This window comes from Neophocaena asiaeorientalis, unplaced genomic scaffold (genome assembly GCF_003031525.2).
Source record: "Neophocaena asiaeorientalis asiaeorientalis breed wild unplaced genomic scaffold, Neophocaena_asiaeorientalis_V1.1 scaffold280, whole genome shotgun sequence".
In the NCBI taxonomy this organism is placed as follows: Eukaryota; Metazoa; Chordata; class Mammalia; order Artiodactyla; family Phocoenidae; genus Neophocaena; species Neophocaena asiaeorientalis.
In genome coordinates, this window is record NW_020185321.1 from 8,545,791 (window position 1) to 8,570,557 (window position 24,767).

The 24,767-nt window shown below is 42.8% G+C and overlaps 1 protein-coding gene across 1 annotated transcript in view; it reads right to left on the reverse strand.

The window, feature by feature from the left end:
* Positions 1-1,145: 1,145 nt before the first annotated feature.
* Positions 1,146-24,767, reverse strand: part of SLC7A14 (solute carrier family 7 member 14) — a 114,741-nt gene continuing 91,119 nt past the window's right edge. Inside the window, exons 7-8 of the mRNA XM_024734082.1 lie at positions 22,306-23,183; positions 1,146-2,232 (exon numbers count right to left, since the gene is read on the reverse strand). Coding sequence (XP_024589850.1) covers positions 1,910-2,232; positions 22,306-23,183 — 1,201 coding nt within the window. The 3' untranslated portion in view covers positions 1,146-1,909. The remainder of the gene's footprint in view (positions 2,233-22,305; positions 23,184-24,767) is intronic.

A 24,767-nucleotide genomic window follows, 5' to 3' on the forward strand; every position in this document is an offset into this window, starting at 1 on the left:
AGTAATTATTTGAATTTAAATGGCATACATTGGCTATGGGTGGGATATGCAGTTTATTAAAAAAAAAAAACTAGTTTCAGTTGATCTTTTAAAAAATATTATGTTAAAGCCCAGGGTATCAACCAAGAGGACTTGTCAGGTTCGGTGGTTTTATCTGCATTTATCAGGCTCTGGTGCTGCTTCTTCCCTGGGCTGTGAGCCTCCAAGGACAGATGTTACATTTCTTTTTATTCACATTGCTTAAGACTTGGTACATTCTTGATCAGTGTTAGTTTTGCATAAAAATGTGCTTTTGCCTCCTGTTTATAATCCTGAAACATGCCAAGGTGGCACAAACCTCAACCTTTAAGAAAGAATAGACTTAAACATTAGTTGATGTTCTGGAAAACTTTTGGCATAACTCTAGATCCAGGAGACAGAGAGAGCAAAGAATTTGCTACTGCGCCTCCCTTTCGGGAAATTCTCACAAAGATTTTAGCTTGATCCAAATTGTGCCTTCACATACGTGCGTGCACATCTCAAGGCAGTGTTGGAATCCCTGTAACCCAGGACTAGAATGCATAGACCATGTGTTTTTTTTCTTGTTGCAAATGTTCTCTTCCAGCTTGTTTCAGAGAAAATACCTTTAAGAGCCCCTCTATGGCCCAGATTTAGACCTTACCAGATTTTTCTCTGGGCTTCAGTGAAACTACTTTGGGAAATAACAGGAAAAATACACATCTAAAAGTGAGCTACTCCAGAGGAATAAGGTTCAGAAGTGAAATGTGACCTCATGGAATGCAGTTACTAAGTAGCTGTGCTTCAGTATTTTTGTTTTCAGAGCAGCACCCACCAATCAAGTGGTTGCATGTCTCACAAAACTACAGAATTTATAATTTTAGAAATCTGAAGTAGAGTTTGCAATGTGATCTCAGTGGCTGGGTCACTTCGCCTTGTAAAGCTTTTTTATCTGATCATAAGACAAACAGCCTACTTCTTCAAGGCATACTAGTGCCATGAAATCATGCTCCTACTTTGCCCTCTTTCATCATATCACCAGGAGCTTAGAGTCTGGTATAAGAGAAGGCATGACAGAGAGTTAATTTTTGCCAATGCCCTTCTGGCTTTCACTGCAAGAGATGGTTATTCAGTTTTTTTTTTTTTTTCTGGGCATTTAAGTAGAGCTTTGATGGTGCTTCTCACCATATTATTGGGTCTGCATGACCGCTTTATGGTGCGTCTGAAATCTTTGGGGTCATGGTCTCAGAGTCCCTGACCTTTGCTGTGTCCTAAAGTTCTAGTTGGGAGATTGTGAGAACCTTGGCGAAGGACAAGAGGCATGCATCTCCATGAATTTGTTTTTGTGAGATTTCAGGGCAAAATGTGGCTTGCTGAGGAAGTGCCATGTGCCACCTGGCCTCAGGGAGCAGCTCTCAGCCCAGCACGCTGAAACAGAGCTTTGCCCTTGTGGTCTCAGGTGGTTGAAATGCTGCCTTGTGCCCACCCCTGCCTGCTTTGGCACATCTCCAGGAGGAGCTGCAGCCTCAGTGTGGTCCAAGAAGTTTACTCCCTGCTTCTTGGGGCCTTAGTAAGGAGCGAAAAGATTCAACCAGCAAACCGAAGGCCTGGGAAACATTTGCTGCCATCAGCTCTGATGGTTGCACCTAAGGTAGAACTTCTTGTAGCTTTTGTTTAGCTTTTTTGTTTTTGTTTCTTACAAGGGGACCAGCTATGGGACCTAGGTTAAGCCCTTCAACAGAACCATCCTGAAGAGCAGAAGTGGCGAATGACAGGCTATGACTGGGGACTGACTTTGGGGAAGGCTGGGTTTTTGCAATGAGAGCCAAAGACGTTTCCACCTTCTAGCCCACAGGTTAAGTTACTGAAAATAAATCACCACCATTTCTACACATATCTTGTGTGTTTGCTCCTACTCTGGAGAGTAATCTAACTCATCATTGGCAATCAGGGCCTCTGAGTTCTGTTTGTGTTTGCTTTTGCTCTTCGCCTTGCTGCTCCTCTGGGTGTTTGCCTGTGCATCTGACATCTGCTGGTAATAGAAGCCTTTGTCTTCGGCAGGCCCGCCCCAGTTCTCCTGGCTCTCGCCCTCTGTGGCGTAGGAGAAACCTTCTTCCACCGAGAAGGGGTCGTCCACGTCGTAACGCTGGTATGTGCTTTGGTGCAGGGCTTCTTCTCGGGCACTGATTTCCAGGGTGCTGTTCCAGATGCCGTACCCAAAATAAATGAGCATACCTGTAGGTGGGAGGTGGGGGGAAGCACAAGTGGGATAAGCAGTTGCTTTGGGATCTATGGGTCAAGCAGGGAGCTCACTCTCAATCGTGAAAGCAGAGCTGGTGCTGGATGTGTTTTCTTTGGTCTATACAGTGTACTGAAAAGACTCGAATTAGATGCTGTTTAAAAATTGGGAGATCTTGCATTAACAACCCATATTTACAGCTTCCCCTAAAAAAGTCAGAAGGACTGACAGCACTGTACCCACATTCCGATATGGAAACGTTTGGCTGGAGGTGAGAACTGGCTGCCTGTTTAGTTAGGGTATGGGCTCTTGAGGTCACCTCAGTCCCCCCCTCCCCTGTTGACACGTAGCTCACTGTACTCATGTAGGTGCTCGCCAGGAATTTGCATTTTCTACTCTGGATTAAATAGTTATGGATCACCAGCGGTGTATTCCCAACCTTCTCATAGCATCTTATTATCCCATACCTGCACTTAGGGACTCCATCTTTTATTTCACCACGTAGCAACATGCATATATGATCCTACGATTTACTTTGCCATTTTTCACTCACCAAAGTCATGATACATTACTGCCACTCAGCTGTCCACTTTCATCTGTGGACTCTCACAGTGTCTAGTGCATGCCACTGTTTCGGCCCTTAGGGTATCTGTTGTGTGTTTATCTGCACGGGGTGCTTCTGTTTTATAGACTCTGCAGAAAACTGGCACTTAATGTTTGTTGAAGGAATGAATGAGAACTCCTGATACGCATGCAGTGTCCAGTGCAACCTTCTCATTCCAAGCGGAGGAAAGAAACCTGCCTTCCTAGTTAATACGTAGCATTAATATGGGCTAATGTTTCATTTCTATTAGAATTTCTAGGAAAAGATATATGAAAATAGCTTGAGAGACCCCATTTTCTACCTTGAAAAGCCCATGAAGGCTCAGGGCCTGGAACGCTGAGAACTGTAGCCTTGGAGGCCATGGGGCATGACGGTTAAGAGTGCGAGGTCTGGGTTCAAATCATGCCTCTATCACTATTAGCTGTGTAACCCTGGACCAGTTACTGAGCCTCTTTGTGCCTCAGCTTTCTCTTCTAGGAAACCATGAGAGTACTGTACCTATACCTTGGGGTTGCTGTGAGGCGGAAACGAGATAAGCAGTGGTTCTCAACCCTGGCTGCACCTGGAGGGTCACCTGGGGAGTTTTTGCATAATCCTGATACCTGAGCCTCATCCTCTATAGAGATTCTGATTTAATTGGTCTGCAGTGTGACCCAAGCATAGGTGTTTTTAAAGCTTCCCAGGTGATTCCAGTGGTCAGCCAAGGCTGAGAACCGCTGAGATCAGGAACATTAAAGCTCGTGATGTGGGAATTCCCTGGTGGTCCAGTGGTTAGGACTTGTCACTTTCACTGTCATGGGCCCGGGTTCGATCCCTGGTCAGGGAACTAAGATCCCACAAACTGCGTGGCGTGGCCAGAAAACAAACAAAAAAACAACTCCTGGTGCGCGTGCTTCACTGCCAACTTTGGCCATTTTGTGGCCTGGCCGCTGGGGGCCCCTCGGTTATGCACCCTCTTTCCAGGCCCCAACGCCCTCTTCTCGGTGGCACTAGCCTCTTTGACTTTGCTAACCCTGTGGGCATCTGCTGGGCTGTTTGCTTAGAACCACAAGGTGAGGCCTGCTTTCCGCTCTGGTGCTTGAGGTATCCTGCTTCCTTTTGAATTTGCAGTGTGTCTTTTTAAGCTTGGATTTCCCCCCGCCATCCCCCAGTGAAATCAACTTTCCAGGAGCCAAAGTAAGCAGAGATTTATAGTCCTAATTGGTAATAAATCCTGGAGTGAATCATTTGCAGATGTAGCTATTCTGAAATAGCGACTTCATTTTTTCTGAGCATGGATCTTTTACTCTTTCTTGTCTGGGGGTGGGTGTGGCCATGGGGGATAGTTATTATCCTTGTGTAGAACAAGGCACCAAACAGACCTCTCCTAGAAGGGCCAGCATGCTGCTGCTTGGAGAATGCCTCTGTTGGAAGCATGTTTGTTTCAGGAGACTAGGTTTATCGTCAGGCACACACCTCCTTATGCCCAATTTTTTTTTCTTGCTACCTTTTCCCTTAGGCATACAGGCAGGTGCCAAAGCTTGTCTTCTCCTTCAGCTTGGTATCTATTCCATCAATTCTTTCCTCTTTGATCCCCTTCTCGGATCCTATTTATAAGCATGTTATTTCCCTACTAAACTTAATACCATTTTTTCTTTCCCCCTTTGCCCCTAGCTTCTCTCTTCTGTACTATAAGGGTCATCATTCGAGCACTGGTTTGACATCTATTCTGACAAACCTTCCCCTGTCCCCACCAAGTATTGGGGTGTCAGGTAGATCGGTTTATGGGAATTCTCTGGGAGCCTTGGTGTGATTACTCATAGGATCATAGATATTTAGAGCTGGAAGAGAGTCTATGTCATTTACCTATTTGAATACCTTCATTTTACAGGTGAAGAAATGGAGGCTGGGAAAGACTGAGTCACAGCAGTAGCATTCCATGAGGATAGAGAGAAGGCTCTAGCTTATTCACCCCTTCACACCCCCTCCACTGCTGCGTTATAGACTGTGCCTAGCGCAAAAATATTTGGTACAAGTTAGGTTCTATCTGGGGAGTGGCTGGGCCTGGAAGGAACATGAGTGTGTGTGTGTGTGTGTGTGTCTGTACGCAAATGTGTCGACTGTGATTACTTTGGGAAAGCAATCCATGGAAACCTACCACATAAATATTTATGGGCCTTCTAATGTTTGCTCTGAGCCCCCTACAGTTTCAAAGGTGTGTCACTCTGTCTTCAAAAATACATTTCAAATATGAGTGCTGTGAACCAAGAATCGACTGTGTGTATCGGCCTGACAGCATGAACAGCCGGCTTGGGCACGTGCGTTCTCCTAGGGCTTGGCGTTCTGTCTGCCTTTATCCTTCTCCCTGGCCCTTGAATCAGTTCAGGAAAAGTGGTGTGAGGCAGAGAAGGACTGGAGAAAAGGAAGAATGGAGGGGGACAAAGGAACAGAGGGGAACAAATGAGCGGGGGCAGAGAGAAGAGAGAAACATGTATTACCATCTGTCACACATAAACAAGGGCTTTGTGTTGGAGGAGTAAACAGAGCTGCTAAAAGCCTCCTGTGTAGAAGCAGGGTGTTTTGTTTCTGCTCCTTTTTTCAGTTGGCCTAGAGAAGGAAGCATGAGGTCGTTTCTCAAAAATCTGTGGGGAGCTTCTGGGAATCCTGAATCATCTGAACAAAGCTTCACACAACCCCTCTGGGTGCTGAGGTCCTACAGTGATGCATCCTTTATGTCACACCTTTCTCCCAAGGAACGCAAAATGTTTTACAAATGTTGTCTTGTTTAGACTCCTCCTGGCCTGTTTCAGAATGGGGTGTGTGTGTGCGTGTGTGTGTGTGTGTGTGTGTGTGTGTGTAGGTTAAAGTTATGTGCGTTTCACAGGCTGGAAACTGCGGCACAAGGCGAGATACAGGACTTTCCACAGCTACACAGTCAGTGTTTAGGTAGTGTTCAGACTGTGGATCCTTCCGGGTCCTCCATGTCATAATCCAGGCTGCTTTCAATTGTTATTTCTCCCACCTACCAGGGGTGGCTGGGAGGTATAGACTAATTGGAAGCTATTTTGCTGAACTTTACTTTTGAAGAATTTAAAACATACAGAAGTGGAGAGAATAGTATAAAAAAGCCTATGTATTCATTGCTAGCCCGCTCCCTCCCCCCTACCACTTTGTCTTTAGATTATTTTGAAACAAATCCCTCTCATCCTGTTTCATCTGTAAATGTTTCAGTATGTATCTGTAAAATAGACTCCTTTAAAAACCTTAACTTAGTATCATTATCACATCTAAAAACTGATAATAATTCCTTAATATGGAGCTTCCCTGGTGGTGCAGTGGTTGAGAATCTGCCTACCAATTCAGGGGACACGGGGCCCTGGTCTGGGAAGATCCCACACGCTGTGGAGCAACTAAGCACATGCGCCACAGCTACTGAGCCCGTGCTCTAGAGCCCGCGAGCCACAGCTACTGAAGCCCTCACGCCACAACTACTGAAGCCCGTGTGCCTAGAGCCCATGCTCTGCAACAAGAAGCCACCACAATGTGAAGCCCGTGCACCGCAGCAAAGAGTAGCCCCCGCTCGCCACAACTAAAAAGAAAGCCCGCGTGCAGCGACAAAGACCCAATGTAGCCAAAAATACATAAAGAAATAAATTTATTAAAAAAAAAGAAATTTATTTTAAAAATTCCTTAATATCATCTGATATCCAGCAGCATTAAAATTTCCCCAAATTATTATGTTTGGATAAACTCTTCACTTATTGAAGCTATACGCTTATTTCAATGATGCTATCATTGCTTGAAATAGTTTTTGGGTTCTGTCATTTAGGTTGTCACTGGGATTGGGTTTACTCTTTTGTAAACCCTTACAGATGGCAAAGTTTTATCTTTTGAAAGTAGATTTGCTTTTAGCATAAGCCAGAAGTCATTTGGAACCAAGCCTCAAGAATAAGATGGCTGATTGATAATTAATATTACTTATTCTATTTGGGTACTTAATTCTCCAGTTCCATAAAAACTTAGATCCACTGCTTTGTAGTTATACATCTGATACCTGAATGAATGAAAGGCAGGTGTGATGTTAAAAATCAGAAGGGAATCAGCTTTTGTGTTGCAGCAGGGTCTTGGAGGCCCCCCTGCTGGGCTGGAGTTATTGTTTTAGTTGCTGGATCGTGGAGGGGAGTGGCCGCTCAAGGCAGTGACTAGTTAGCAGCAGGCACAGACGTGTTTCAGTATTTTAACAGCAGACACGGCTGTACTGGGCACCCAGTAATGGCAATGAGTCCCGTGAGAGGCTGTTTGCGCTGAAGGGACATATTCAAAGGGAGGCTCTGGCTTCTTTTCCGGACAGAAGTTCCCGGGTGGAGAATACGCCTGCCATATTGTCTTCATCTTGTCTAGCCTGAGAGGTTCGGGCTAGACAAGACAAAGAATCATGCCTTCAGCAATTGAACGGGCTTTCTTTATGTAACAATACCTTGTGATCAGAAGGCCCTTTATACAAACACACTTCCTCGTCCATCATCCCAGAGAAGTTAAGAAGTGTGCAATATGCAGGGATTGAAATGGCACCAGAACTCACATCTCTTGAGTCTAAATGGAGGGCCGCTCCCATCCTACCCAGGGGCTTCCAGAGAGCTTTTCGGGATGTCGGGTTGCCTTCACGAGATCAGGGCACCTCAGTGTCAGCTGGTGAAACACCTACTTACTCCACTTGTCTCGGTCCATCCTGTGCAAATTAAGCAAATGACCTCAAACCTACAAGTGAGGGGGTAGGGGTAGGGGGTCCTCTGAATCATATGGGAGAAATCCAGAACAAAAGCTCAATGCTGAAAAGAGCCCGGGTGACCTGGGTCTAGACAGATTTCCAATCCTGCAGGAACAAGCTCAGGTTATGAAGAAGGTCCCTGACCTCTGGGGTCCCCCAGGAGCTGCCTGTCCTCTGAACATGGCTCCACGCTCAGGGCCAAAAGAGGCGGGCCACCTGACCTCAGGCTGGGTGGAACAGCCTCTTCCTGGGGCACGTTTTCCAGCAGGAAGCCCTGCGCGCTGAAGGTAATGAGGCGCTTTGTTATGCCCGGAGGCTTTTTTATTTTTACTACTCTGGGATCAACTTTCCAAAACAGACACTTGCCAATGCAGAAATGAAGATGGTAATGAGAAGGTGGCCTCCCATCCAGCACAGCCCCCACCAGCTCCCACTTCGCTGGTTATTTTTTAAATACAAGCCCTGTTGATTGTAATAACAGTAAGGTTTGTTTAACATGGTGTGGCCAGGAAGAGCAAGCTCAGGATGGAATGGGGACCAGGGGAGCTTCTCTTCTGGCCCTGCAGCTGATCTAGCGTAAAGTCACATTCTTTATGCCTCAGTTTCCCACCTGCAAAATGGAGCTGGAGACCCTCATGTTATTTGTTGAGTATAATGGCTGTGAGACAGAATGCAATCTTGTCTAAAGACATATTAAGAAGCCCAGTAATCCAAGCCAGCAGTTCCACCTCTAACTCAACAGAAGCCCAAGGGAAATGTGTCTGTGTGTCCACTGAAAACATGTACAAGAATGTTCGTAGCAGCTCTGCTTCTAATGGCCCTGACTGGAAACATGCTAAATATCCATGGACACCAGGATGGATAAATACATTGTGGTATATCAACACAGTGGAATGCTAGACAGCAAGGAGAATGAACAAACTAAAACTAGAAGCACAAGTCGGATGAATCTCACAAATGTAGTGCTGAGGGAAAGAAGCCCATCACCCACTCTTTCACAGCGCTGTCTGTTAAGGGTGCACGGCACACACCCGCTCCAGGGCCTTCCACTGCCATGGTCTCCTCTCCCTTCATTCTCAACCAGGTGTCTCCCTGTGTATCCCAGCATCTCTGCCAGCAGGCAGCGTCAGCTGCTGAACAATTCACCTCCTCCCTCCCTCCCTCTTGGAATCACCCTGGCCCTGTGGCCGTCCTCACTCTGGCCTCTGTGATTTTTCTTGCTCTTCTGAGCATGATTTTGATGTTGAAGCTGCGAGTTGTTTTCTTGTTTCCTTCAAGGAGAATTTCAAACTTATTTATGGGACATATCATCAGGAATTTGTTTATCTTGGTGCCCTGTCAGGTCGAATTCATGGCCCCCTTCTCTCCCTCCTCTTCCCTTCATCACAGTGGCTGCTTTGGGTCAGTTTCCAATAGGATTTCAGATGAGAGCCCAGGCGAAGACCGTAAAGTATGCCTTCTCTTTGGGATAGTGGTGGTTTAGTACATGATTTATGAGGGCCATTGCGCAAATCACAAGTCCTATCTGTTCTCTAAAGCTATAGACGGTAATTTGTTTTCCTCAGAGGGACTGAAAAAATTCCAGATGAAAACTTGACAGACTCCAGAGTAAGGGCGCCCACAGCTGGTCTAACAGATGATTCATTTACAGTAAAGGTCCACAGGGACCAGTAGACCTGACACATGCCTGGAAAATACCATTGTATAGTGTTCTTACTGGTCCCTCCTAGTTTCATATTCCCTGAGCCCCTGCCCAACCCCTGAGGTATTCCTTTACAAAACTGCATCATCGAAGAGAAAAGGTAGATGAAAGCCGCTTTGTGGTCATTTTGTTGGGGATTATTAAACATTTGCTATTTGTGTTATTTCTCTTGTCAAAAGGAAAATAAACAAGTGCTGGGTGTCTAGTTAGGACCGTGCCTCGTTTCTCGCTGTGAGTTGTGCTCTCAAAAGCTTAGCAAAACATTGTTACAAAAATGCTGTAATTAAGATTCATTTAGAGAAATTTGGGTAAAAAAAATGTGTTTAAGAAGATTATCAAGTTATGACTCAGCCTAACCATGTAAATCTTTTAAAAAAGTATCAGAAGTTCCATAAGAAGCTCCATTTAGAAAGCTCTCTACTGTTCTCCCCAGGAAACTTATATTATGAATAGAGAGATTAAGAAGAATAATCTGAAATTTTGGAGGCTCAGATGTTTAGAGATAGGATATTTATCCTACAAGATAGGATATTTATTCTACAAGATAGTTAAAAATTTTACAAGCCAATTTGGGGTTGTGGTATGGATATATTTTATATATCCCAAAATAGGGAGTTTTGTAATTAAATTATCTGCCCTTCTTGCTAATACCTTCTTATTCTTCTCTCTAGATCAGTGGCTCTCAAATTTGAGCATGCATCAGAATTACCTGGGGGGCTTGTTAAAATCTAAATTGCCCTCAGAGATTCTGATTCTATCTGTAGGTCTGGGATGGGCTCTGAAATTGCATTTCTAACTAGTTTCCACATAATATTGATGCTGCTGGTCTGGGACCACACTTTGAGAACCACTGTTCTAGATCATTGTAAACCTGGCTGCACATTAAAATTACCTAAGAGAGTTTTAAAAATACCCAATAGTTGGCCATACCAGACCAATTGAATCAGAACATCTCTGTGAGAGGATCCTGGTCATAGAATGTTTCAGAAGCAACTCTCACGATTCTGTTGTGTAGTCAAGGTTGAGAATCATTGTTCTAGGCGAAACTTACTTATATTCCAGCCTTCAAAGATCATGATACCAAAGCAGTTAATAGCTAGCAGTTGGGTGCTTCTTAAACTGCAGACTTCATTGTCCTCTGTCTGCGCAGCCCAAGCTGCAGGGTGGCATCCTCCCATGCCAAGGAGTATCAGTTCCTGGAGCTAGTTTGAAGTTTGTGCTATCAGCAAGATTACAGAAGGTTCTCTGGGAGTTTTCTTCTGCCTGATAACTGGGAAGGCAGCCTGAATCAGAACAGGTTCATGTTGTACTTTGGCATGTGATAGCTAGTCTGGGAGACAATGAATCATTCTAGCTTTTTAAAAGAAAGGCAGCAAAACAATATTTCTTACTGCTTTCTCTGATATTTTCTTATTTAAGCCCCAAACAGCAACTAGATCAAGGCTAAAAGAATTATCTGCATTTTTACAGATGAGAAAACTGAGGCCCAAAGGAGTTAAGTGAACTTCCCAAGGTCACAAGGAAGTGGCAGAGCTGTGAGTGAACTTGGGGCTGTCTGACTCCAAAGGCAATATAGGCAAATCAATAGATGTGATACACCATATTAACAAATTGAAGAATAAAAGCCATAAGATCATCTCAATAGATGCAGAACAAGCTTTTGATAAAATTCAACACCAATTTATGATAAAAACTCTCCAGAAAGTGGGCATAGAGGGAACCTACCTCAACATAATATAGGCCACGTATGACGAACCCACAGCAAACATTACTCTCAATGGTGAAAAACTGAAAGCATTTCCTCTAAGATCAGGAAGAAGACAAGGATATCCACTCTCACCACTATTATTCACCATAGTTTTAGAAGTCCTAGCCATGGCAGTCAAAGAAGAAAAAGAAATAAAAGGAATCCAAACTGGCAAAGAAGAAGTAAAACTGTCACTGTTTGCAGATGACTTTATACTATACATAGAAAATCCTAAAGATGCCACCAGAAAACTACTAGAGCTAATCAATGAACTTAGTAAACTCACAGGATACAAAATTAATACACAGAAATCTCTTGCACTCCTATACATTAAAAATGAAAATTCAGAAAGAGAAATTAAGGAAACAATCCTATTTACCACTGCAACAAAAGAATAAAATACCTAGGAATAAACCTACCTAAGGAAGCAAAAGACCTGTATGCAGAAAACTATGATACTGATGAAAGAAATCAAAGATGACACAAACAGATGGAGAGATATACCATGTTCTAGGACTGGAAGAATCAACATTGTGAAAGTGACTGTAGTACCCAAAGCAATCTACGGATTCAATGCAATTACTATCAAATTACCAACGGCATTTTTCACAGAACTAGAACAAAAAATTTTACAATTTGAATGGAAACACAAAAGACCTCAAATAGCAAAAGCAATCTTGAGGAAAAAAAGAAAAAAAACAGAGCTGGAGGAATCAGGCTCCCTGATTTCAGACTCTACTACAGGGCTACAGTAATCAAGACAGTATGGTACTGGCACAAAACAGAAATATAGATCAGTGGAACAAGCTAGAAAGCCCAGAGATAAACCCACACACATATGGTTACCTTATCTTTGACAAAGGAGGCTAGAATATACAATGGAGCAAAGACAGCCTCTTCAATAAGTGGAGCTGGGAAAACTGGACAACTACATGTAAAAGAATGAAATTAGAACACTCCCTAACACCATTCACAAAAATAAACTCAAAATGGATTAAAGACCTAAATGTAAGGCCAGACACTATAAAACTCTTAGAGGAAAACATAGGCAGAACACTCTTCGACATAAATCGCAGCAAGATCTTTTTTGACCCACCTCCTAGAGTAACGGGAATAAAAACAAAAATAAACCAATGGGACCTAATGAAATTTAAAAGCTTTTGCACAGCAAAGGAAACCATAAACGAGATGAAAAGACAACCCTCAGAATGGGACAAAATGTTTGCAAATGAAGCAATGGACAAAGGTTTTATCTCCAAATATATAAGCAGCTCATGTAGCTCAATATCAAAAAAATAAACAACCCAATCCAAAAATGGGCAGAAGACCTAAATAGACATTTCTCCAAGGAAGACATACAGATTGCCAACAAACACATGAAAAGCTGCTCAACGTCACTAATCATTAGAGAAATGCAAATCAAAACCACAGTGAGGTATCACCTCACACTGGTCAGAATGGCCATCATCACAAAATCTACAAACAATAAATGATGGAGAGGGTGTGGAGAAAAGGGAACCCTCTTGCACCGCTGGTGGGAATGTAAATTGATACTATGGAAAACAGTACGGAGGTTCCTTAAAAAACTAAAAATAGAACTACCATATGATCCAGCAATCCCACTACTGGGCATATACCCTGAGGCAACTATAATTCAAAAAGATACATGTACCACAATGTTCACTGCAGCACTATTTACAATTTCCAGGACATGGAGGCAGCCTAAATGTCCAAAGACAGATGAATGGATAAAGAAGATACGGCACATATATACAATGGAATATTACTCAGCCATAAAAAGGAACGAAATTGGGTCATTTATAGAGATGTGGGTGGACCTAGAGACTGTCATTCAGAGTGAAGTAAGAAGGAAAAACAAGTATGGTATATTAATGCATATGTGTGGAATCTGAAAAAGTTGGCATAAATGATCTTATTTACAAAGCAGAAATAGGGACACAGATGTAGAGAGCAAACATGCATACCAAGGGGGAAAGGGGGAGGTGGGATGAATTGGAAGATTGGTATTGACATATATACACTACTGATACTATGTATAAAGTAGATAACTAATGAACCTACTGTATAGTACAGGGAGCTCTACTCAATGCTCTGTGGTGACCTAAATGGGATGGAAATCCAAAAAAGAGGGGATATATGTATACATATAGCTGATTCACTTTGCTGTACAGTAGAAACTAATACAACATTGTAAAGCAACTATGCTCTAATAAAAATTAAAACAAAAACTGTAAACCAATTACATATATGAATTTAGATATGCTAACATTAAAAAAATTTTCAAGTAAACTCTAGCTTTGTATCGAAGAAACAAAAAAACAAAACCATAGGCAGGGGGTTCCTGTCAATCACTTTTGCAAAATTCCTCTGGTTGTCCAGAAACATAGATATTATGCAGGACTGGCTACATAATTTGTAGGTCCCAGTGCAAAATGAAACCATGGAGCCTCTTGTTAAAAAATTGTTAAGAATTCGAGAAGACAGCAGCAGAGCATTAAGCCAAGTGCAGAGCCCTGAGTGACTGCACAGGTCATCCACCCATGGAGCCACCCGTGATGTTATGTGTTAATCTGCACAGACTACATATCAAACATTCTGAGCAAATAAGGTCTGTTCAGAGGCACCCTGGTGGAGAGGTAGGAGCCCCAGATCTGAGCATGGAGATTCTGGATTGTAGTAATAGCTCTATGAATAACTTCCTGTTAGTCCTGTTGACCTTGAGCATGTTATTTAACCTCTTGGAGGTTCAGTTTGCTTATCTGTAAGGTTGAGAGAGGGAGAAGTGGTGGACCGTGTCAGTGTTTCTCAAACTTTATTTATATGTTATTTATATTCATATACTACATTTTTAGTATAGTGGTTATGATCATGGACTCTGGACCCACACACCTGAGTTCTAATTTGGCTTTGCTGTATTCTGTGTGACCTCAGTCAAGTGCCCCAGTTTCCTCATCTGTGAAATGCAGGTGGCTGTGCAGATTAAATAAGTTAACATAAGTAAAGTCCTTGGAATGATGGCTGATATGTATCAAGAGCTATATAAGTGTTAATTATTACTTTGAATCATATGGCACATGTACTAGTACTAATTTTTTCTTCAATTTGACTCTTTAAAAAACTTTTATTGCAGTATAATTGCTTTACAAGGTTGTGTTAGTTTCTGTTGTACAACAAGTGAATCAGCTGTATGTATACATATATCCCCATATCCCCTCCCTCATGAGCCCCCCTCCCATCCTCCCTATCCCACCCCTCTAGATCGTCACAAAGCATCGAGCTGATCGCCCTGTGCTATGCTGCAGCTTCCTACTAGCATCCATTTTACATTTGGTAGTGTATATATGTCACTGCTACTCTCTCACTTCGTCCCAGCTTGCCCTTCCCTGCCTGTGTCCTCAAGTCTGTTTTCTATGTCTGCGTCTTTATTCCTGCCCTGCCACTAGGTTCATCAGTACTGTTTTTTTTTTAAGATTACATATATGTGCATTAGCATGGTACTTGTTTTTCTCTTTCTGACTTACTTCACTCTGCATGATAGACTCTAGGTCCATCCACCTCATTATAAATAACTCAATTTTGTTCTTTTTTATGGCTGAGTAATATTCCATGGTATATATGTGCTGTATCTTCTTTATCCATTCATCTGTTTTTGGACATTTAGGCTGCTTCCATGTCCTGGAAATTGTAAATAGTGCTGCAGTGAACATTGTGGTACATGTATCTTTTTGAATTATAGTTGCCTAAGGGTATATGCCCAGTAGTGGGATTGCTGGATCATATGGTAGTTCTATTTTTAGTTTTTTAAGGAACCTCCGTACTGTTTTCCATAGTATCAATTTACATTCCCACCAGCGGTGCAAGAATAGCACATGGTATATCTTTCCATGTGTTTGTATTGTCTTTGATTTCTTTTGTAAGTGTCTTATAGTTTTCTGCATACAGGTCTTTTGCCTCCTTAGGTAGGTTTATTCCTAGATATTTTATTCTTTTTGTTGCAGTGGTAAATGGGAGTGTTTCTTTGATTTCTCTTTCTGAGTTTTCATTGTTAATGTATAGGAATGCAAGAGATTTCTGTGCACGAATTTTGTATCCTGCTACTTTACCAAATTCACTGATTAGCTCTAGTAGTTTTCTGGTGGCATCTTTAGGGTTATATATGCAGAGTATCATGTCATCTCCAAACAGTGACAGTTTTACTTCTTCTTTTCCAATTTGGATTCATTTTATTTCTTTTTCTTCTCTGATTGCCATGGCAAAAACTTCCAAACTATGTTGAATAATAGTGGTGAGAGTGGGTACCCTTGTTCCTGATCTTAGAGGAAATGCTTTCAGTTTTTTACCATTGAGAATGATGTTGGCTGTGGGTTTGTTATATATGGAGTTTATTATATTGAGGTAGGTTTCCTCTATGCCCTGTTTCTGGAGAGTTTTTATCATAAATGTGTGTTGAAGTTTATCAAAAGCTTGTTCTGCATCTATTGAAATTATCATATCGTTTTTATTCTTCAGTTTGTTAATGTGGTGTGTCACATTGATTGATTTGCATATATTGAAGAATCCTTGCATTCCTGGGATAAACCCCACTTGATCATGGTGTATGATCCTTTTAATGTGCTGTTGGATTCTGTTTGCTAGTATTTGTTGAGGGTTTTTTCATCTATGTTCATCAGTGATATTGGCCTGTAATTTTCTTTTTTTGGTGACATCCTCATCTGGTTTTGGTATCAGGGTGATGGTGGACTCGTAGGATGAGTTTGGGAGTGTTTTTCCTTCTGCTATATTTTGGAAGAGTTTGAGAAGGAAAGATGTTAGCTCTTTTCTAAATGTTTGATAGAATTCACCTGTGAAGCCATCTGGCCCTGGGCTTTTATTTGTTGGAAGATATTTCAGTTTCAATTTCAGACTTGTGATTGGTCTGTTCATGTTTTCTATTTCCTCCTGGTTCAGTCTTGGAAGGTTGTAGTTTTCTAAGAATTTCTCCATTTCTTCCAGGTTGTCCATTTTATTGGCATATAGTTGCTTGTAGTAATCTCTCATGACCCTTTGTATTTCTGTGGTGTCAGTTGTTACTTCTTTTTCATTTCTAATTCTGTTGCTTTGAGTCTTCTCCCTTATCAATTTTGTTTATCTTCTCAAAGAATCAGCTTTTAGTTTATTGATCTTTGGTATTGTTTCTTTCATTTCTTTTTCATTTATTTCTGATCTGATCTTTATGATTTCTTTCCTTCTGCTGACTTTGGGGTTGTTTGTTCTTTCTCTAATTGCTTTCGCTGTCAGGTTAGGTTGTTTATTTGAGTTATTTCTTGAGGTAGGATTGTATTGCTATAAACTTCCCTCTTAGAGCTGTTTTTGCTGCATCCCATAGGTTTTGGGTCGTCGTGTTTTCATTCTCATTTGTTTCTAGGTATTTTTTGATTTCCTCTGTGATTTCCTCAGTGATCCCTTGGTTGTTTAGTAGCGTATTGTTTAGCCTCCATGTGTTGTAGTTTTTACAGTTTTTTTTTCCTGTAATTGATATCTAGTCTCATAGTGTTGTGGTTGGAAAAGATGCTTGATACAATTTCAATTTTCTTAAATTTACAGAGGCTTGATTTGTGACCCAAGGTGTGATCTATCCTGGAGAATGTTCCGTGTGCACTTGAGAAGAAAGTGTATTCTGTTGTTTTTGGATGGAATGTCCTATAAATATCAATTAAGTCCATCTAGTCTAATGTGTCATTTAAAGCTTGTGTTTTCTTATTTATTTTCTGTTTGGATGATCTGTCCATTGGTGTAAGTGGAGTGTTAAAGTCACCTACTATTATTGTGTTACTGTTCATTCCCCTGTTTATGGCTGTTAGCATTTGCCTTATGTATTGAGGTGCTCCTGTGTTGGGTGAATAGAACCCTTTCTTTTTTGTTCTTCTTCTGGGATGACTATAATTCATTGTTGGTACGCTTAATGTTGTTCCAGAGGTCTCTGAGACTGTCCTCAATTCTTTTCATTCTTTTTTCTGTATTCTTCTCCCTGGAAGTTATTTCCACCTTTCTATCTTCCAGCTCACTTATCCATTCTTCTGCCTCAGTTTTCCGCTATTTTTTGTTTAATTAAAAAAATTAAAGTATTTTTAATTTCAGTTATTGTGTTGTTCATTACTGTTTGTTGGCTCTTTAGTCCTTCTAGGTCCTTGTTAAATGCTTCTTGTATTTTCTCTATTCTTTTTCCAAGATTTTTGATCATCTTTACTATCATTACTCTGAATTCTTTTTCAGGTAGTTTGCCTATTTCCTCTTCATTTATTTGGCCTTGTGGGTTTTTATCTTGCTCCTTTGCCTATAAGATATTTCTCTGTCTTCTCATTTTGTCTAATTTACAGTATTTGAGGTCTCATTTCCCTCGGCTGCAGGGTCATAGTTCCTCTTGCTTCTGTTCTCTGCCCCTGGTGGTGGGGTTGGTCCAGTGCCTTGTGTAGGCTTCCTGATGGGAGGGACTGGTGCCTGCATTCTGGTGGGTGGAACTGAGTATTTTCCCTCTGATGAGCAGGGCCATGTCATGTGGTATGTTTTGGGGTGTCTGTGAGCTTACTATCACTTTAAGTAGTCTGTGTGCTGATGAATGGGTTTTTGTTCTTGTCTTGTTTGTTGTTTAGTGTGAGGCGTCCAGCGTTGGTAGCTGCTGGCAGTTGGGTGGAGCTGGGTCTTGGATTCAGATGGAGGCCTCCAAGAGAGCCCTTGGTGATTAATCTTCCCTGGGGCCAGGAATTCTCTAGTGGTCCAGCATCCTGGGCTCAGTGCTCCCACTCCAGGGCCTCAGGCTCGACTTCTGGTTGAGGGACCATGACCCCGCAAGTCGCTCGTCCCAGCAATAAGGGGGATTAAAAAAAAAAAAAAAAAGACTAACAAAACCCCAGACAAATGGTAAAAAGTAAAATCATACAAACAGAAACCAGGAAACATGCACACACACAAAAGAAACAAAACCAGAACAAAATAAATCAAATAGCAAAACAACCAGACAAACAAAAGAACCCAAGAAGAAAATCAAACAATTAAGAAGAAAGCTGACAAAAACCCTGAACCAAAAAACAAAACCAAAGCAGAGTGCCAGCTGGAGAATGAAGCAAAGAAACAAAGCAAACCAACAAAAATGATATTAAAAAAAAGAGAAAAAGAGAAAGGGGAAAGAAGACAGAAGAGCAGAAAAGCAACATAGAAACAAATATTTTAAAAAATAGAAAATATATTAAAGAAAAAAAAGACAAACAAAACCCCAGAGAAGTGGTGAAAACAAAATCAAACAGAAACAGAAACAAGGGAACACACACACACATAAAAGAAACAAAAACAGAGCCAAATAAAACAAAATGAGAACAACCAGACAAATAGAATTCAAAACTGAAATCAATTAGGATTAAAAGTAACAAAAACACATAACCTAAAAGCAAAACCAAAGCAGTGTGCCAACTGAAGAAGAAAGCAAGGAGACAACAAAGTGATAAAAATGATTAAAAAGATAATAAAATAAAATAAAAAGGGAAAAAACACAGGACAACAGAAAAGCAAAGTATAAATAGAAATGTATAAAAAAATTTTTAAAAAGTTATGCAGCAGGCATCCCAAGAGACTAAGTAAACAAAACAAGAAAACCCCCCTAAAACAACAAGAAACAAAAAAAGAAAGAAAAAGAAACCAAAAAAAAAGCTAGAACCAACAGCAGAATGAATCAAAACATAATAAAGTCAATAGTAATAATTATGTTTCCATGGGGTGTCTGCTGTAAGTGTCCTTGCACACGCCGTGAGCCACAGCCCCCCTCTGCCTCCCCAGGAGGCTCTCCTCTGCCTCTGGGCTGGTCTCTGGACCTGCTGTGAGCACTGTGGGGACCACTCAGGCTCTGATCTGGCCCAGTTCCTGCATGTGCTGCCCCCAAAGTCCACAGCTGCCAGAGCTAGACTGTTGTCTTTTTTTTTAAAATAAATTTATTTATTTATTTTTGGCTGTGTTGGGTCTTCGTTTCTGTGCGAGGGCTTTCTCTAGTTGCAGCGAGCGGGGGCCACTCTTCATCGCGGTGCGTGGGCCTCTCACTGTCGCAGCCTTCTCTTGTTGTGGAGCACAGGCTCCAGACGTGCAGGCTCAGTAGCCGTGGCGCATGGGCTTAGTTGCTCCACGGCATATGGGATCTTCCCAGACTGGGGCTCGAACCCGTGTCCCCTGCATTGGCAGGCAGATTCTCAACCACTGTGCCACCAGGGAAGCCCTAGACTGTTTTCATTTGTGGGACCACTCAGTGTCTACTCAGATATTCCATAGACGCAGGGTCTACCTAATTGATTGTGGGGATTTAATCTGCAGCTTGTACAGCTGGTGGAAAGATTTTCCATCTTCTTCCTTAGTCACCCCATCCCTGGGGTTCAGCTTTGGTTTTATCCGCACTTCTGCATGTGGTCCACCCACAGGAGTCTTGTCCTGAGTCTGCCTTGGAGCTCTTGGGTCTGCCCCTGTGAGGACCAGGCGCAGAGGTGGTATGACTGCTTGGATCATGGGAGCCCCAGGGGTGCCAAATGTGCAGGGAAGCCGGCGGCCAAGGGTGCAAGAGATATGGCCCTAGCGAGGGCCTTTTCTGCCTCCCGGCATAAAGCACATGAGGGCCAGCCCTGAGGGGGCTTTTTTTATTGTCGCTGGCAGGTGCTGGCATGTAGGTAGAGAGAGGCTACAGTAATGGCTTCTCCCCCTGTGTGTGACTGATCAATAGCACCCTGCTTCCATGGCAGTCCAGTCTTCCTCCCTAGGCATTCCCTGCTGCAGATTTCCTCCCTCCCATCCCCTCAGTCCGTCTCCCCACAGCCAGCAGCAGTTCTCGCTCTGAGCCTGTTCTCCAGTCCTCACGCACCAGCTCCCAGCCCCTTTGCACACCTGTGAATACACGTCCCAGTCCCGGGCACGTATGGCCACAGTATGGACCGTCTGTGTATTTCTCACTCGGCCCTGTCTGCCACAGACTGGCCACTTCACCGTCTTCCGACAGCCTCTAATGCTTCCCCTCTGTCCCAGTCTGTTTCCCCGCCAGAGAGGGGGTTTCCCCCAATTCAGGGCTCTCTCCTCTGCTTCAGCTTCCTCTCCCTGGGGTGCAGGTCCTGTCCTGCTTCCTCTCCTCCTCCTTCTCCCTTCTTTTTTTCCATCCTACCCAGTTATGCAGGGATCTTTATAGTCCTTTCCAGTGTCCAAGGTCTTCTGCTAGTTTTCAGCTGGTGTTCTGTGAGAATTGTTGCATCTACAGATGTATTCCTGATGCATCCGTGGAGAGAGATGAACTCCATGTCCACCTACTCTCCACCATCTTGAATCTCCTTGACTCACTTTTAGAATTTAAAAATAATCACCAGATTCATGGGAATGTATATATTTTTCTAGTATTTGTGAAAGTGAATCATAATCATATAATGTTTTTAAAAGTGCATTCATATACTCTCTAAAATCGGTCCAGATATTAACAATGGAATAGTCACCACACTGTGGGTAACACTGCACTAGATGTTGGAGGCTTCTTCTAGCTTAAACAGTCCAGGAAAAGATGAATAAATTCATGTGTATTTGTGTTTGTGCCTTCATTCACTTGACAAATACATGACTCTAATATTTCTACCCACTTCATTCATTTCTACCCATCATAGCATCTTTCCATTGGTTAGCTTCTTGTGCCAGTGGAAAAATGTTTAAACAGAAAAGAGAGATTGTGAATGAAGCATATAAATACTTAGAATTTTCATGAGTCGGTGGGGTCCTCTCAAGAGATCCCTTAAAGTCTAACAAGGGATGAGGCTTAGGGTAGTGAAAAATTGGTACAAAATGCTTACAGGAAGGCATAGGATGGCCTTCGGATGTGAGGAGTCTTCTGGGAGACGTATGTTCTTTGCTTTGAATCCTGTGTTTCCCCCCACTTCCCTCTACCGAAATCCTATCTTATAGGCCCAGTTCAAATTCTACCTCCTTGAAGTCCTTTCCAGCTATTCTGACTGGAAGTTTCCTTTTTCTCATCTGAAGAGTGCTTTACAATCATAGAGAGGTATTTATTAAGCATGAACTATGTTCCGGCACAGAGGTCACTGGGTTGAACACCCATATCCCTGACCTCAAGGAGTGGATGGGCTACAACTCAATGACTCTCTATGCTGCCTTGCCCAGGCTGGTTGATTCACACATATTTGTCTTGCCTCCCTTAAGGCTGAGTTACTTATTCTTTACTTTCCTATTCCTCAGAGCACCTAAGGACTCTCCTTAGCTAAGTATTTGTTGCCAGAGACCCCAGGGTTACCAAGTTGTATAGGAAATATAAAAATAATAACTAAGGAACTTTAGTCTTCACTTAAACATCCCTCTCAAGTTATCGTGAGCACCAATCCCCAGCAATTTCATAAACATCAGTGATGGTCATACAGGATAAACATGTAATGTGAATAATATAAATTGATCCCAAAGGAAAACTAGAAATCTTAGGAATGATACAGGACTTCCTGAAGGCAGTGAAAGTGAGTTTAGAGAGAGCAATAGTAATTCACTCAAAGCTGTGGACGTTGATGACCCAACAGAGTCCTATCAGTTATCAACAGAAGGAGAGAAAAGCAACAAGGATGATGGTATGATGGGTACTTCCCAAGAGAATGACTGGAATATCAAAGGATGAAGAAAGATCTTGGGGGAAAAATGAAAACCTTGAATATTTTGCAAAGTCAACAAAAAGTGAGGGCTGTTAAATGGTGCCATGATACAATTTTGTCAAAAAACTGTGCCTAAAACCCCATACTTAATTCGTAGTTTGCTCATTTAAAAAAACATGGCATGATTGATTGCCATTTTAATTTTGTTGAACGTAAGATAAATAAAATTTTTCATAATTTTTAGTTTCTAAGAATTCCAATCAGCCTTTCCCACCCTCATTTTTATATGTTATTTTTGTCCTTTTTAAAAATGTGGATTCATTTTAAGTGGACTTTCTGTGATACTAATTATCTACCAGAAGAACATCCAGTAATAGGATTCAATGAAGTGATGGATTGATCAGTATCATTCTTCAAAACTCACAACCAAGATCATAACAGGCAGAAAGGGCACAACTGGCTTTTTTGACTCTAAAGCAGGAAGTAGGGATCCACAGAACCAGCCAGATTTCTCTTGGAATAGTGATGCCCAGTCCAGCTAGGAGGTAATTTTGAGATAAGCCTGATCAAGGTCTTAGAAGGGAACTCTCAAGGCTTCAAAGGAAGTTGCTTACCCACAAAGCACCAGACCGCAAACCGGATCCACGTGATGGTGGAGAGCTTTAGCATGAGATAGATGTTCACCAACATGGCAAAGGCAGGCACAAAGGGGAGACAGGGAGCCATATAGGGCAGCTTCTTGGGGTTCTCTGGCTGCTGCAGGATCACAAACACCAGGATGCTGATCAGCAGCACCATCAGAATGACCAGAAGGATGGCCCACCAGCTCTGCTTTGAGATGTAGTCGGAACCAAAGATGATGAAGGAGCAGAAGATGAACATGAGGATGAAGAGCAGAAGCACACAGATGGTCACCGTGTGCCCTGTAGCTGCTGTGGGCCGGTCCATTTTGCCTGGAAGGCCCAGCCGGATCCTCATGGTGTAGTAACGGGGCCCAATCAGCTTCTTTAACTTGATGAGATAAACGTTTTCAGTTTCATCAGCTTCTATGCCTGTGGTCACGTCCACGGTGCCGTAGTTTGGGTGGTTGACGTTGTAGGTCGACTTGTCTGATTTCCCTATGAGCATCTCGTTGTCCCCCAAGGATGGTAAGTTCTTAGCCCCACATGTGTTGGTGGCTGGGCCGGAAAACTCTTCCCCTTCACTCCCAGGAGAGCCAACTTCCTTCTCACAGTCAGCCAGAATGCCCTCCTTCTTCTTTGTGTGCTCCTGAGACAAAAACTTGACAAACCCGTCAATGTCACTTTCTGGTTGGTATCGAAGGAGCAAGACGCAGACAGAGACCAAGGTGTAGGCGAGGAGGGTGCCGATGGACATCATCTCAATCAGATCTCTCAGGCTGACTAATAGGGAGAGGAGAGCCGCCAGGAACCCCGACACAATGCAGGCCACCACTGGGGTCTCTGTGTAGGAGCTCACGTGAGCCAGGAACCTGAAGGGAGGGGCAAGCAGAGGGTTCACGGTGAGCTACACGTGGGGATTGATTCAACATGGTTTAACACCTCCTGGTCCTGTTTCTCCAGCTTACTTCTGGATTCACTGCTTTAAATACAGCTGCTATTCCCTACCCCAGGACTCGGTTCCCGGAATAGAATTTAAACAGAATTTACTTTAATTCCTTGAGTTTGAGCCAAACTTCTCTATTAAAGTTCCTACTTCGTTATGTGATGTGATAGGTTGATTGAATCTAGGGGGTTCTCAGAAATCCAAATTGAAGCATAGGCTTTGCTATGAAGAAGGGGTACTTGGCAAAGCCATACATCTGCTTGGGGGTCCTCTACACCTGTGTTACCCAAAGTGTGGTTCATGGATCAACAGCATCAGCATCACCTTGGAACTCGTTAGAAATATGTATTCTGAGGTTTTTACCTGAGACCTACCATGTCAGGCTCTCTGGGAGTGGGGCCCAACAAAGTCTACACTTTGAAAAACCTCCAGAGGATTCGGATTTATGCCAAAGCTTGAGAAGCACTTGCTCTACAACAGAAGTACAGAGATTTGGTTGGCAAAGTAGTACAGTCGTTGAGAACATGTGCTCCTGGATGAAACCTAAATCCGGCCACTTACTAACTGGAGAAGATAGAGAAGACCAACAAGGGTGACTGAATGGCACCCTTCTTTAGCAGTTCCTGGAGGCTTAGGTAGGTTCCCTCCCTCCTCCTCTCTCATTCTGGCACTCCCTGCTCCCTCCTCTTCCATTCCTCCCTTATTTCCATGTTTCAGTCCATGAAAGAGGACTATAAACTGTGCTCGGAGCCCCAGCATCTTTCCTCTCGGTTTTCTTTGACAGCTGAAAAATGTTTTGGGTGTGTGAAGTTGTCACCCCTCCACTACGGTCAGCCTTTTCTTTTTTTTAACATCTTTTTTTATATCTTTATTGGAGCATAATTGCTTTACAATGGTGTGTTAGTTTCTGCTTTAAAACAAAGTGAATCAGTTATACATATACATATATCCCCATATCAACTCCCTCTTGCGTCTCCCTCCCTCCCACCCTCCCTATCCCACCCCTCTACGTGGTCACAAAGCATGGAGCTGATCTCCCTGTGCTATGCGGCTCCGGGGAGGGGGAAGGGTAAGCTGGGACGAAGTGAGAGAGCGGCATGGACATATATACACTACCAAATATAAAATAGATAGCTAGTCAGCCTTTTCTTGATCTTTCCAGCTCCCCCAAGGTCACAGCTCGGTGGTGACCTCAGGGGGTATGCGGAGGAAACGGTGCAGAATGTGACAGTCGATGGCAGAGATAAAGTCCCTGAGCTGGATCCCTCTGCACTCCTGAGAGCTCCTTGGAGGTTTACTCCTTTTTTGTGCGCTTGAAGAGTGCCTTCCCTGCAAGCTCTTCACACAGTAGACACTAGGAACCAAGAGATGGGGCCACATCCCCTTTGTACCATGGGCAGGTAGGCTACTTCATAGCCAGCTTAGGGGGCTGGAAGTATCAGTGTACTGGTGTGGTTGAAAGTCTGGTTGTCGGGATCAGACAGTCCTGGGTTCAAATCCTGACCCTGCC